This window comes from Kryptolebias marmoratus, linkage group LG16 (genome assembly GCF_001649575.2).
Source record: "Kryptolebias marmoratus isolate JLee-2015 linkage group LG16, ASM164957v2, whole genome shotgun sequence".
Taxonomy (NCBI): Eukaryota; Metazoa; Chordata; class Actinopteri; order Cyprinodontiformes; family Rivulidae; genus Kryptolebias; species Kryptolebias marmoratus.
Genome location: NC_051445.1, coordinates 253,846 through 265,968, shown reverse-complemented (window position 1 = coordinate 265,968; position 12,123 = coordinate 253,846). Strand labels below are relative to the sequence as shown.

At 44.5% G+C, this 12,123-nt stretch overlaps 2 protein-coding genes across 2 annotated transcripts in view; one reads left to right on the top strand and one right to left on the bottom strand.

The window, feature by feature from the left end:
* The window catches only part of cpne4a (copine IVa), a 35,083-nt gene extending 28,260 nt beyond the window's left edge, over window positions 1-6,823 (bottom strand). Inside the window, exons 1-2 of the mRNA XM_037980499.1 lie at window positions 6,663-6,823; window positions 1,647-1,838 (exon numbers count right to left, since the gene is read on the bottom strand). Of these exons, the coding sequence (XP_037836427.1) occupies window positions 1,647-1,817 (171 nt within the window). The 5' untranslated portion in view covers window positions 1,818-1,838; window positions 6,663-6,823. The remainder of the gene's footprint in view (window positions 1-1,646; window positions 1,839-6,662) is intronic.
* A 908-nt stretch (window positions 6,824-7,731) lies between these two features.
* cmtm6 (CKLF-like MARVEL transmembrane domain containing 6) overlaps window positions 7,732-12,123 on the top strand; it is a 7,679-nt gene continuing 3,287 nt past the window's right edge. Inside the window, exons 1-2 of the mRNA XM_037980469.1 lie at window positions 7,732-7,858; window positions 9,661-9,781. Coding sequence (XP_037836397.1) covers window positions 9,668-9,781 — 114 coding nt within the window. The 5' untranslated portion in view covers window positions 7,732-7,858; window positions 9,661-9,667. The remainder of the gene's footprint in view (window positions 7,859-9,660; window positions 9,782-12,123) is intronic.

Here is a 12,123-nt window from a genome sequence, read left to right as displayed (position 1 = left end):
GGAGCTCTAAACCCGGTCCTGTTGGAGCTCTAAACCCGGTCCTGTTTGGTGTTTCTGTCTCTTTCCACCCAGTGTGTCTCTCTGCTGAAGGATTGATGGTTTCCTCTCAAAGGTCAGAGGTCACACAGCCAAACTCTCATTGACTTCCATTGGATCTGAGCTTCAAACAGGAAGTGAAGGCTCCTCCTCCATAAACCCTGTAGAGCCATCAACCCGAACCTGTGGGACCATCAGAACCTTCTGCTGCTCGCGGGTCAAGAAGTTCTGATCCGATGGATAGTTTTCACTCAGAGGCTGTTTGTCTGAGGCTCAGTTTCTGTATGCCTGTCTGATAAAGAGTGCTGCTGTGTGCTGCTCCTCCTTCCTCCGCTCCTCAGAATCAGCAGCAGGTCTTCATTTATTCAGCAGATTCTTCTTTGTTCTGTTCATCCATCAGAGAATAAAAGCCTCTGTAAAATTTAGTGTTTAACTAAAAGATTAAACAGGAAGAGATTTTAATCTGGACTTTCAAAGTAAATGTCATAAATAAGAGTCTGCAAATGAAAAACAAACTCCTGTTGGCTTTAAAAGAAAAAAAACATGACGGATGCTGGAGTTGTGTCGGTACCCTTCACCAGTTCTGCCAAATGTTATTTATTTATTGCTTTTTTTGTCTGGGACGTGTTGAAGCCTGAAATACAGAAACTAATCCTTAAAACTGAAATCAAACCAGAAATGGAATAAAACTCTGAGGCTCCTGAAGTCCAGCTTTTGGTTTCTATTCAGAGGGAAATGAAACAGTCAGCAGAGGGACGTGATCCTGCAGCTACAGACGGATGTTTTCTGCAGCTTAAAAACCATCAACATCCTTTAAATCAGTGGCGGTGACAGTAATGTGACAGAAACTGATCATGAACCACAGACTGGATCGATACCAACGCTCTGATCCATTTACCTTCAGGAAACAAACCCACTGTTACTCTGCAGAAACATGAAATCAACTCCATAAGGCAGACTTTTTGTTTCAAAAGAAATACGTTATTAACCAGATTGGTTCAGTTTTAATTTAGGAAAACAGTGAAGTAAACAAACAGATGTTTTCTGTAGAAATGATGTTCTCAGTTCAAACACAAGATAACAGAGGAGAAAGTCACAGGAAGCAGGAACAAAAGGAAAATTATTTAAACCAAAACCACACATCATCCCAACGTTCCTGAGATATTTCAGAGATTCACAGGGAAAAGCTTTAAACATCCAGAGAATGATCAGAAGGTGGGTTGATGTTCAGCAGGAAGGATGCTGACCACAGATCTCAGGTCAGTTCTCTTTAAGCTTCATAACAGCAGCATCAACAGAACAACAGGACAAACACAAAGTCTGCAAAATGAGTTTCACCAAAGTTACTGTACTGATGAGACAAACATCATGAATAAATAAAGCCCACTTCATCTCCATCCACTCATCAGCTGATGATGAGTTTCGGCTGTTTCTGTCTGCAGACAAACCAAAACTACATCGAAACAGAATCTTTCATTAAATACAGGAAAACACTCATTTTAACAAATCATCTGAAAAACCTGAAGCTAATAAAGAAGAAGACTGAGAAACCTTCAGGACAACAAGGAGAACCCAACTGAAAGGTCAGAACGGTTGCCATGGAGACCCACCTCCATCCACTGCCCGTGCGACTGCATTTTCAGGATGATGCAGGGGTCCGGTTTGGACAGGGCGTCTCGGTCCGAGATCCCTTTGCAGGTGAGTCTCAGCTCCACTTTGGTGAGACACGGGCTGCTGAAGAGGCCCAGGGAGTGGGCCGCCGACTCGTAGATGTCACTCATGGTGGAGGCGGGACAGGAAGTCTGCAGAGAGAACCAAATACGGATCAGAGGCAGGGCAGGAAGTCCGCAGAGAGAACCAAATACGGATCAGAGGCGGGACAGGAAGTCCGCAGAGAGGACCAAATACGGATCAGAGGCGGGACAGGAAGTCCGCAGAGAGGACCAAATACGGATCAGAGGCGGGACAGGAAGTCCGCAGAGAGGACCAAATACGGATCAGAGGCGGGACAGGAAGTCCGCAGAGAGGACCAAATACGGATCAGAGGCGGGACAGGAAGTCCGCAGAGAGGACCAAATACGGATCAGAGGCGGGACAGGAAGTCCGCAGAGAGGACCAAATACGGATCAGAGGCGGGACAGGAAGTCCGCAGAGAGGACCAAATACGGATCAGAGGCGGGACAGGAAGTCCGCAGAGAGGACCAAATACGGATCAGAGGCGGGACAGGAAGTCCGCAGAGAGGACCAAATACGGATCAGAGGCGGGACAGGAAGTCCGCAGAGAGGACCAAATACGGATCAGAGGCGGGACAGGAAGTCCGCAGAGAGGACCAAATACGGATCAGAGGCGGGACAGGAAGTCCGCAGAGAGGACCAAATACGGATCAGAGGCGGGACAGGAAGTCCGCAGAGAGGACCAAATACGGATCAGAGGCGGGACAGGAAGTCCGCAGAGAGGACCAAATACGGATCAGAGGCGGGACAGGAAGTCCGCAGAGAGGACCAAATACGGATCAGAGGCGGGACAGGAAGTCCGCAGAGAGGACCAAATACGGATCAGAGGCGGGACAGGAAGTCCGCAGAGAGGACCAAATACGGATCAGAGGCGGGACAGGAAGTCCGCAGAGAGGACCAAATACGGATCAGAGTTCTGCAGAAGACAGTGGACAGATTTGAAGGTTAAGGTGCTGAACCGGGCCGACCACTGGTTCCTTTGACTTCATGCTGGGAACCAAAAATGGATCAGATGAAGCTTGTTTTGTTCTGCTTCTCACCGTCCAATCAGGAGTTTCTTGTTTCTCTTAGAAAATCGAAAGCTTCAGGTTTAATGTGTGTCTCTTTCCTCCAGTCAGACTTCAATAAGAGCTGCTTTAAGTTTCAGGTGGTTCTGATTATTAACAGGCAGGAAAACTTTATCAGAGCGAGCCGCCTCACTGTCATCATTTACCGACTGATTTCCATTTTGTAATTACCTGGAAAGGTTTCCTGTCAGTGAGAACGGATGCAAACATCAGCCAGAAAAGGTCTAATTAAATGAAATGACAGATTAATATGAGACCCCTGCTGTCAGTTAATTCATTCATTGTATTTAAGTGTATTTGATGAAACATCGCAGATTCCTGTGGAACAATGTAATTATCCTGAGCAGGAAAAGCCTCCACATCATGTTGGCTTGATGAATTCATCTGCCTGTAATAAGTGAGTCGCTCCTGCTGAAATCATTAAATACCTGCAGAGAACGTGTTCTATCTGACACAGAAAGATGCGTTCTTATCCAGAAACACAGACTAACTCTTCTCTGAGGACTGTGAATACAGACTGTCACCAAAAGGTTCCCTGAAATCCTTCAGTTTCTGTGTTAAAGTCTACTGTTTAAAAAAACACTGTTGTCCAAAATAAAGAGACGTTTAAAAATGTTTTCTCTGTTTCAACAACTAAACATGAAGCCTTTCCTTCAAAGATGGTCTATAAACGCTGTTTCTTCAGTCCAGATCGGGTCCCGAAACACTTTAAGAGCTTTAAATCTCAGGATGGTAGCAGGTTAGCGTTAGCAGGTTAGAGTCAGCAGTTTAGCATTAGCAGGTTAGCATTAGCAGGTTAGCATTGGGAGGAAAAAGCAGGAAGTCCAGATTTCTCACAGGAAGTTGAGCCAAGGCCCCTCTGATCCATGTTTCTGTCGGGTCACGGTGCTCAGTGTGTTTTCCTGTCAGGTTTTGATTTCACAGGGGGATGCATAAGTATTCAACCTCCCCCGGGAAGCCCAGATGGACGGAGGTCTGGAATGGACCCCTCCTGGACCTTGACCTGGTTCTCCTTGTTTCTTCTGCAGAGTTTTTAGGGTCATGTCCTCCATCCATCTTTCTATTACCTCTGAGCAGTTTCCCCATTAATGCCCCATCAGCTGGCACTGCCACCACCGTGCTTCACTGTAGGGATGGTGTTCTCAGCAGGATGACAGGTGGTAGGTAGCTCTGAGCAGCTTCTCCTCTGTCTCCCAGCTCCATCAGGGTTATCGATGGCCATTTCTCTGACTGTTGCTGTCCTTGGTTGTTCTGATTGACACACCATGAAGCTTTAGCAGCAATCAGATGTCTGTCTGTTAATTAGCAGCTTAATTAGAAGCAGGTTGAATAGTTCAACGTAAAAAGACTGGAAAAGAGTTTGAACCTTTTCAGAGGCTGATCGGCTCCACCTGTGATAAAACCCGACAGGAAGCTGCTGCGATCCTATCTGCACCTCCGACAACAACCAATCACTTCATCTCCTCCCTCCATTCTCCCATCAGCAGCACTCGGCCTCATCTGATTAACGGAGCGCCGCTGCAGATCCAGATTTGTGGAAATGTAAGCTATCCTCCTCTTCCTCTTCGTCTTCCTCAGCTCAGGTAACACAGGCTGTCGGGAGGAAGAGTGAAGAAGATTTTTCAGAACCAAACCACAGATCTGCACTTTAAAAACCCAGGATCAGGTTTTAATGTTGCCTGTTTCCAATCAGTGGAGGGAATAATAATAAACATTAAATACTAAAATTCACCAGATCTGATTCATAATTTTATCTTTTTCCATTTCAAGTCTTTACTTTCTACAAATATTAATCAAATTACTGAAGAGGATCAACTCTTTTCTTCTTAACCAACGGTTTTATAAAAATGAAGCTTCAGGAGTTGTTCCTGCAGGTTTTAACCTTCTATCAATGACTGAAACATGCTGAGCACAAAGGTCCAATAAAAGCTGCTGTTCTGCTTAATATTTGCAGATAGATTTATCTGACAGGTCTTCAGGAGCACCTGCTTTATTTCTCACACTTTTTATGCTCTAATTATTTTCTCTGAATGGTTAAATCCTCTCGTGTCAGCGCTGACTGACAGATCAGGATTCGTGCAAACATGGAGAACTGATCAGGAAGGATCCTGTCAGTTAATGCATCACAGACATCTTTTTCTGTTGTTGACGGTGCTATTTTCAACACAACACCCTCCTGAAAACAAACAAACAACTGCCATCGTAGTTTATTTTGAAAGGATTATTAAGTGGAAACGGTGATCCTCCATGTTGATCCACTGGGTCGATAAAAATGAAGGAATATAATTATTTTTTTAATCCTAAACCATAAAGTGCTGCAGAGATTTCTCTGCCTTTAAACGGTTTGTTGTTGTGTTTAAAATGAGAACATGTGAGAAGCAGGTGATGAAGCTGATGTTTAGAGGTGGGGTCGAATATTACGATCAAATATGGAGAGTGTTCACGCTTAAAATACACCCACCTCCAGAGTGACTGCAGCACAAATAATTTAATCTACTGACCAGTTTTATCATTATTATTATTATTGTTGTTGTTGTTGTTGTTGTTGTTACTTTGCAATGAGTGGCTTTAAGGTGAAAACTAAACTGCAGCTAAATGTTTCTGTCTGAAGATCAGCTGATTTAAAGGAACATTTGAGAACAGAAGTAAAACTGAAACAGTTTCTGCAGATCTGGGTAAATGTTTCTCATCATGTCTGAAGCTTCTGCTCTGACCTGAGATCAGCTCAGCAGGTGGATGCTCCTGAAACCTGTTGAAGCTGTTCTCTCCCATCAAACTGATCCCAGAACAGTCGCTGGCAGAGCTGTAAAACGTGAACAAACTGTCCAGGGCCCAGTTCTGCTTCCAGAACCAGCTGTCTGTGTCCAGCTGAGAACCGTCAGCTCCATTTCATTTAGAATAGAAATAAAACTTTTATTTGAAGCTGTGTGGAGGAGGAGAGATTACAAAACTAAAACCTGAAAATCAGATCTGAGCAGCAAAATAAAACCAGTTGTATAAACAGCTAAACTTTAAAACAGTTCAAAGATAAAAAGGAAAATATCATGAAATTAGTTTAAAGAATTTAAAAACTAAAACAAAGATGGAAAACTTCAGATCCAAAGCAGAATGTTTCTTTATTTTAATGTTGATTTAATTTCGGATTTTTGTTTCTTTGATTTATTTTTTCCTCCTTTTTATCAAAAAAAATATTTCAAATCAAAATGTCAACAAATAACTGTTAATATTAACGTGTTTTAGATCGAGTTAAACTGGCTGTTTGTCTCAATTTGAAGCTGAAGGTGTTCTTCGTCATCTTCATCATCTTCATCATCTTCATCATCATCATCATCATCATCAGTGTTTCCTCACATTTACAACAATTTATCTTATTGATCAGAGACAGAAAACAGCAGCAAGAAGTACATCAAACTAAAAGCTTCTAATCAACCAAGCCCCCCCACACACACACACACAAACACACACACACACACACACACACACACGCGCGCACACACAGACTGGTATCAATAATTCATCACTAATCAATCAGTTTTCAGAGAGAAATGAAATCCATGAAGCTTAAAGACAAATTCAGGCAGATTTGATCAACCTTCCATAAAAACAAAACCTGCTGATATTTTAATCCTTCATGAAAAACTGAACATTTAATTAAACAGAAACAGTCAAATTATTGACCATCTGAGTTAAAATCTGTGTTCAGCTGAGCAGCAGAACGTTTCAGGCTTCAGAAAATGAAGAGACAAAACAAACAGAACCACATTTAGGTTTTAAGAATTCGAGAACGTGACGGAGTTTGAAGAGAGGAAGAGTTCAGACTTTTACCTGCTTTCACCTGCTCACATGAAGAAAACATCCAAAAGTTTCCAGGTTCAGCTCAGGTGCACTGATCTGAGATCAGCTCCGAGAAGATAGGAACCCAACTTCATCCTCCTCCTCCTCCTCTTTCTCCTCCTGTGGCTGCTGGAGAGCCTCTACAGCCTCCAACCGCCTCTCACGGCTTTATACCGGGGGAAGCCTCGGAACCACAGCGGGGGAGGAGGAGGAGGAGGAGGGAGGAGGAGGAGGGGTGCTCCTTTTCATTCATTCAGCTTTAATGTTGAGCAGGATGACTTGGCTGCATCCATTTTGACTGTGTGAGAGNAGGAGGGAGGATGGAGTAGGAGGAGGAGGGGGAGGAGGAGGGAGGATGGAGGAGGAGGAGGGAGGATGGAGGAGGAGGATGGAGGATGGAGGTGGAGGAGAGCTCTGCAGGCAGCAGCGCCTCCTGCAGGCCGAGCAGGAGAACCTGAGAGCTGCTGCAGGAAAAAACATCCCAAACTGAAACTCCAACAGAGATAAAATAAAATGAAATGAAATGAAATGAAATGAAATGAAAACCAGTGTGACCACTGAACGCTGTGCTCAGTGGAGGCGGGGTGTGATGTCATCAGGTGATGGAAGGAAGACTGAGGACAGCTCAGCTCAGAGCCCTGAGGGCTCTCGGGGTTCAAAGTTCAAGTTCTTTTGTTGTTGATGTTTTTATGTTAAATTATTTAATTAAATAAATACTTTAAATCTTCCAGTTTTGGTGCCTTTTTTATTCCAAATTGTTCTAAAATCAGACTTGTGTGAATCTGAACCAAAGGAAAAAAACTCAAAGACAGATTTAGTTTCTGTTGTTTGTTTCAAACAGAAATAACGTCATCATGTTTGTTTGTTTTCTGAAAGTTCCTGAAGCTGTTTATTATTTATCTTTAATATTTATTAAAGTGGATTTCTGTGTCTGAGGAAAAACAACATCTTATCAATAAAACTTATATTTATCCTCTTTGGTATGGAGGAAAAAAGTTGTAATTTTCTGCGTCTTGGTGCTTTTATTTTGAAGGTCCTGACAGGAAGTGCGCCGTGTTGTTTGCAGCATGACTCAGAAAGAATCAAACCTGAAACACGGAAGTTGCAGAGAAACAAAACGCAGTCGCTGTTGTGAACACCTTTACCTGAAAACCTTCTTTTCCTCCGAACAGAGACCCATCTGATCGGTGAGTTTCTGACTTTAACTTCCGGCTTTTAGTCACTTTGTGTTTTATTAGAACTTCCTGTTTCTGGGGGAACATTTCAGAGATTTTAGTTGGTTTCAGGTCCCCGAAGAAGAAGAAGACTTTGTTTCGCGTTAATAACAAGAATTGCTTTTAAAACTCGTGAATTGTCTTCTAAACATGGTATAATTAATAAACCCTTTTTAGTTTGTGTTAAACTAAGTACTTGTATTTAATAAAAGGTCTTTTCGGCACTCCGACGCGGTCCACGTTTCCGCTGTTGGTTGAAACGCGCTTCCAGTCGGTTTTTTCTCCATCCTTTTCAACAAAACAAGCTTTAAAACCTTTTTTCTGCTGAATTAAAATATGCCGGATTAATTAGAACATACGTGGGTTTATAATACTTATTTATTCCCTGTTTGTGTTGTTTTTAGAAGCCTCTACAAACAGGTAATGTTAAAATAAACATTTTTCTGGGTGAAGTCTGGTGGCTGATTTCACTGGAACACTTTTTAACCTTTAAAATGTTTCAGTGAACAGAAATCTGAATTATTCCTGAGTCAAGTGTTAGCAGGGGGTTCTTCACTTTATTTAAATAAGAATAAATCTGCTCAGTTTCACTTTCAGTGACAAAGAAAACAAAACAAAAAATCCCTCTTACACCAAAACAATATGTAGAATTTATCTGGTTTATGTTTTATATAAGGTTATAAAAAGGTTATCTTATTCCAGTAATGTTGTATAATCTGTGTTTTTATTCAGTTTGTATTATTAACTTTAAATATATCAGAAACTTGTGAATATTGTTTCTTCATTTTTAGCTTTTAATGTGTCTCCTGTTTGAATCCTCCCCACTGACGAACAAATAAATCATTAAATTCTTTTTTTTTTCTTTTCTGGTGGATTTTTGATCAGTTGATGTTGTTCTGAACGAGCTACAGGTTCTGCTCCACCTGCTGCCGTCTGGTGAACTCTGCTGTTTTCTTTACAACTAAAACAATCTTTTGTTCCAAAGTTCCCGACAGGATGAGTAAAAGTTTCAGACCCAAAGAAAACCCGCCTGAGGATCCTCAGGTTCCCTGCAGTCTGGTTTCCATGGAAACCATCAGAACATTTGAGATTAAAGCAGCCTTAGCTTTTGATTGACAGCCCACTGAGCCAATAGGACTAGGACTGAGACTGGGTCAGTCAGGACCGGGGCCGGGTTGAGCCTCAGGTCTGGGACTGGGTCAGTCAGGACCGGGACCAGGTCAGGCCTCAGGTCTGGGACTGGGTCAGTCAGGACCGGGACCGGGTCGAGCCTCAGGTCTGGGACCGGGTCAGTCAGGACCGGGACCGAGTCGGGCCTCAGGTCTGGGATCGGGTCGGGCCTCAGGTCTGGGATCGGGTCAGGCCTCAGGTCTGGGATCGGGTCAGGTCTCAGGTCTGGGATCGGGTCGGGTCGGGTCGGGTCTCAGGTCTGGGACCGGGACCGGGTCGAGCCTCAGGTCTGGGACCGGGTCAGTCAGGACCGGGACCGGGTCGGGCCTCAGGTCTGGGATCGGGTCGGGCCTCAGGTCTGGGATCGGGTCGGGTCTCAGGTCTGGGACCGGGTCGGGTCGGGTCTCAGTTCTGGGATCGGGTCGGGTCTCAGGTCTGGGACCGGGACCGGGACCGGGTCGGGCCTCAGACTGCGGTTGTCGGTCTCAGGAACATTTAGAGCGGTTCTGAAGCGGTTTTGTTGGGTCCGCCGGCCTCAGATCAGGTGTAAAGATGTCTCTGATCCGTCCTCTGTGGACTCTGACGTTTGTCTCTTTGTCCCTCAGGTCCATCATGGCCAACGATGTTTACTCCCCAACAACGGCTCCGAACCCAAAATCCTCGTTCCTCCAGGTTCCGTCGGACCTCCTGGATAGAACCCGCTGCTGTTTGAAAGTCCTGGAAGTGGTGAGACCCGCCGTCTTCAGGTCCTGATCGGGGTTTAGGACTTCAGGTTTCCGTTGTTTATTTTCATTTTGTTCTAAAAAGAGTTGCAGCTTGAGTTTCTCAGTTTGTCTCAGAGGAAATCCGGCTGAAGGATCTTGGGAGGTGGATCCAAAGGTCGGATCAGAACCAAACAGAACTAATCCCACCCAGGTTTACTTTGGACAGACAGCTGCGAGGAAAGAAGCCGATGATGTCATCATTTACCTGCAGACGCTCATCTGTCCTCCTGATCCGTCCCTTGGTCCTCGGCTCCTCTGTCTCAGTCTTCAGCTCATTCAGCTGATGGCTGCTGTGACTTTTATTTTGAAATATTTACCTTTATTTACAGATATCTGCCACAGAAACTCAGGAGCGTCTCTTCCTTCAGCTGCTGTGTCTCCTTAGGACACGTTCAGCTAATGTTTGACTGTTGGCTAACTTTCTGCTGCTTTTAGCTAATGTTTAGCCTCTTGTAGCTTTTAGCTAACGTTTAGCCTCTTGTAGCTGTTAGCTAACGTTTAGCCTCTTGTAGCTTTTAGCTAACGTTTAGCCTCTTTTAGCTATTAGCTAACGTTTAGCCTCTTCTAGCTTTTAGCTAACGTTTAGCCTCTTTTAGCTATTAGCTAACATTTAGCCTCTTCTAGCTTTTAGCTAACGTTTAGCCTCTTGTAGCTTTATGAACTCAGTTCCTGGTTCTGTCCTCTCTCTGGTTGTTCTGTCACCGTGAGCAGGTCCAGGTGTGTGAGAGTCCCTCTGATTGGTCCACTCTTTTTTCCTGCTGCATTTGAACGCCTCGTGGCAGACCTCCTCTCCTCAGGAACGGTGTAAACTCCCAGCAGCGGGTTTGTGTGTCGGAGCAGAACTAAAACACAGAAGGGAGTTCAGCTTCTGCTTTTCTCGTCATGCGTGACTTTTTACTTTTGTTCTGTGAGTCACTGATGTTTTCCTAACTGCTGCTCTCTGTGGTCGACTCGGACTCAAACTTCCCTGAATTCTCCACCCAGTTAGGTTCATCCTCCCTGCTCCGGGTTCCTGTCAGCTCATTACATCAAGCGTGACTTGGATTATTTATTCCACAACAAGCCAAGGCTGTAGGACAGTTTCAGCTCTTGGCTGGTTTAAGTTTTTCTGAATGTCTTTAGAAGATATTTGTAAATATCACCACCATCCTAAAATACAGTAAACTACAAATACATTTAATCACACAGGATTTGAGACGCATGCAAAGACTTTCCTACTTTAGTTTTATTTCTTTAAAAAATTCCTGTTAAAAATTTTTGTCTGTTTGCATCAAAACAAAACTGTTTCTTTCCAACAGGATACTTCAGAACGTTTAACTTGTCAGAATTACTAACATTTAATACAGTTTCTGTAGCTTTAGTGGAAATGCATCTTATCAGGCCAGACACCTCGTGCTGTCAGGCACGGTGGAGGAGGAGTGATGATTTGGGCTCTTTTTGGAACCAAATCTGTCTCAAATAAAAACTGATTTTAGCTTCTTTTTTTCTATCAAACTAAACTAGAATATGGAGTCTTAGTATTTTATCCTTTAAGGTAATTTAAAGGACTCTGGTCTTGGTGTGTCGTTGCGGTTCTGGTTCCGGACTCGGTGTGTCGTTGCAGTCCTGGTTCCGGACTCGGGCCTTGGTGTGTCGTTGCGGTCTTGGTTCCGGACTCTTGTCTCGGTGTGCCGTTGTGGTCTTGGTTCCGCACTCTGGTCTCGGTGTGCCGTTGTGGTCTTGGTTCCGGACTCTGGTCTCGGTGTGTCGTTGCGGTCCTGGTTCCGGACTCGGGTCTCTCTGTGCCGTTGCGGTCCTGGTTCCGGACTCGGGTCCTGGCTCCGGTCTCTGATGAAATCCTCGTCCTCCTGCAGGAAGCTGCAGACGGAGAAGTGAAAGTGTTGCAGATGTCCGTTTGTCTCCATCAGCAGATCTTGGACCTGCTGACCCCGGTGGTTTCATCCTGACTCTCCTCTGTTGCAACTGCAGAAGGAGGGGGGTCGAGGCCTGCATCCGGCCCCCCAGGACTCTGGACAGAAAGAGGACGTGCAGAGAGGAGTCTGCAGTCAGACTTGAAACGGGTCCCACAGAGTCTGGAAAAGTCTGGAATATCAAAATGACAAAAGTTTAAAATATGGAGGTTTGTTCCGCAGGGAGAGCAGAACCTTCTGAGGAACCACAGAAAACGTCCTGACCTGTCCCCTCTGCTTCAGCTGCTCTGGGTTCAGTTCTCTGCTCCAGGTTCTGCTCACAGGCTGGTCCGGTCCGGTCCGGTCCAGTCTGCAGGATGGACTCTTGGCTTCAGTCAGACTGATCTGGACTGTT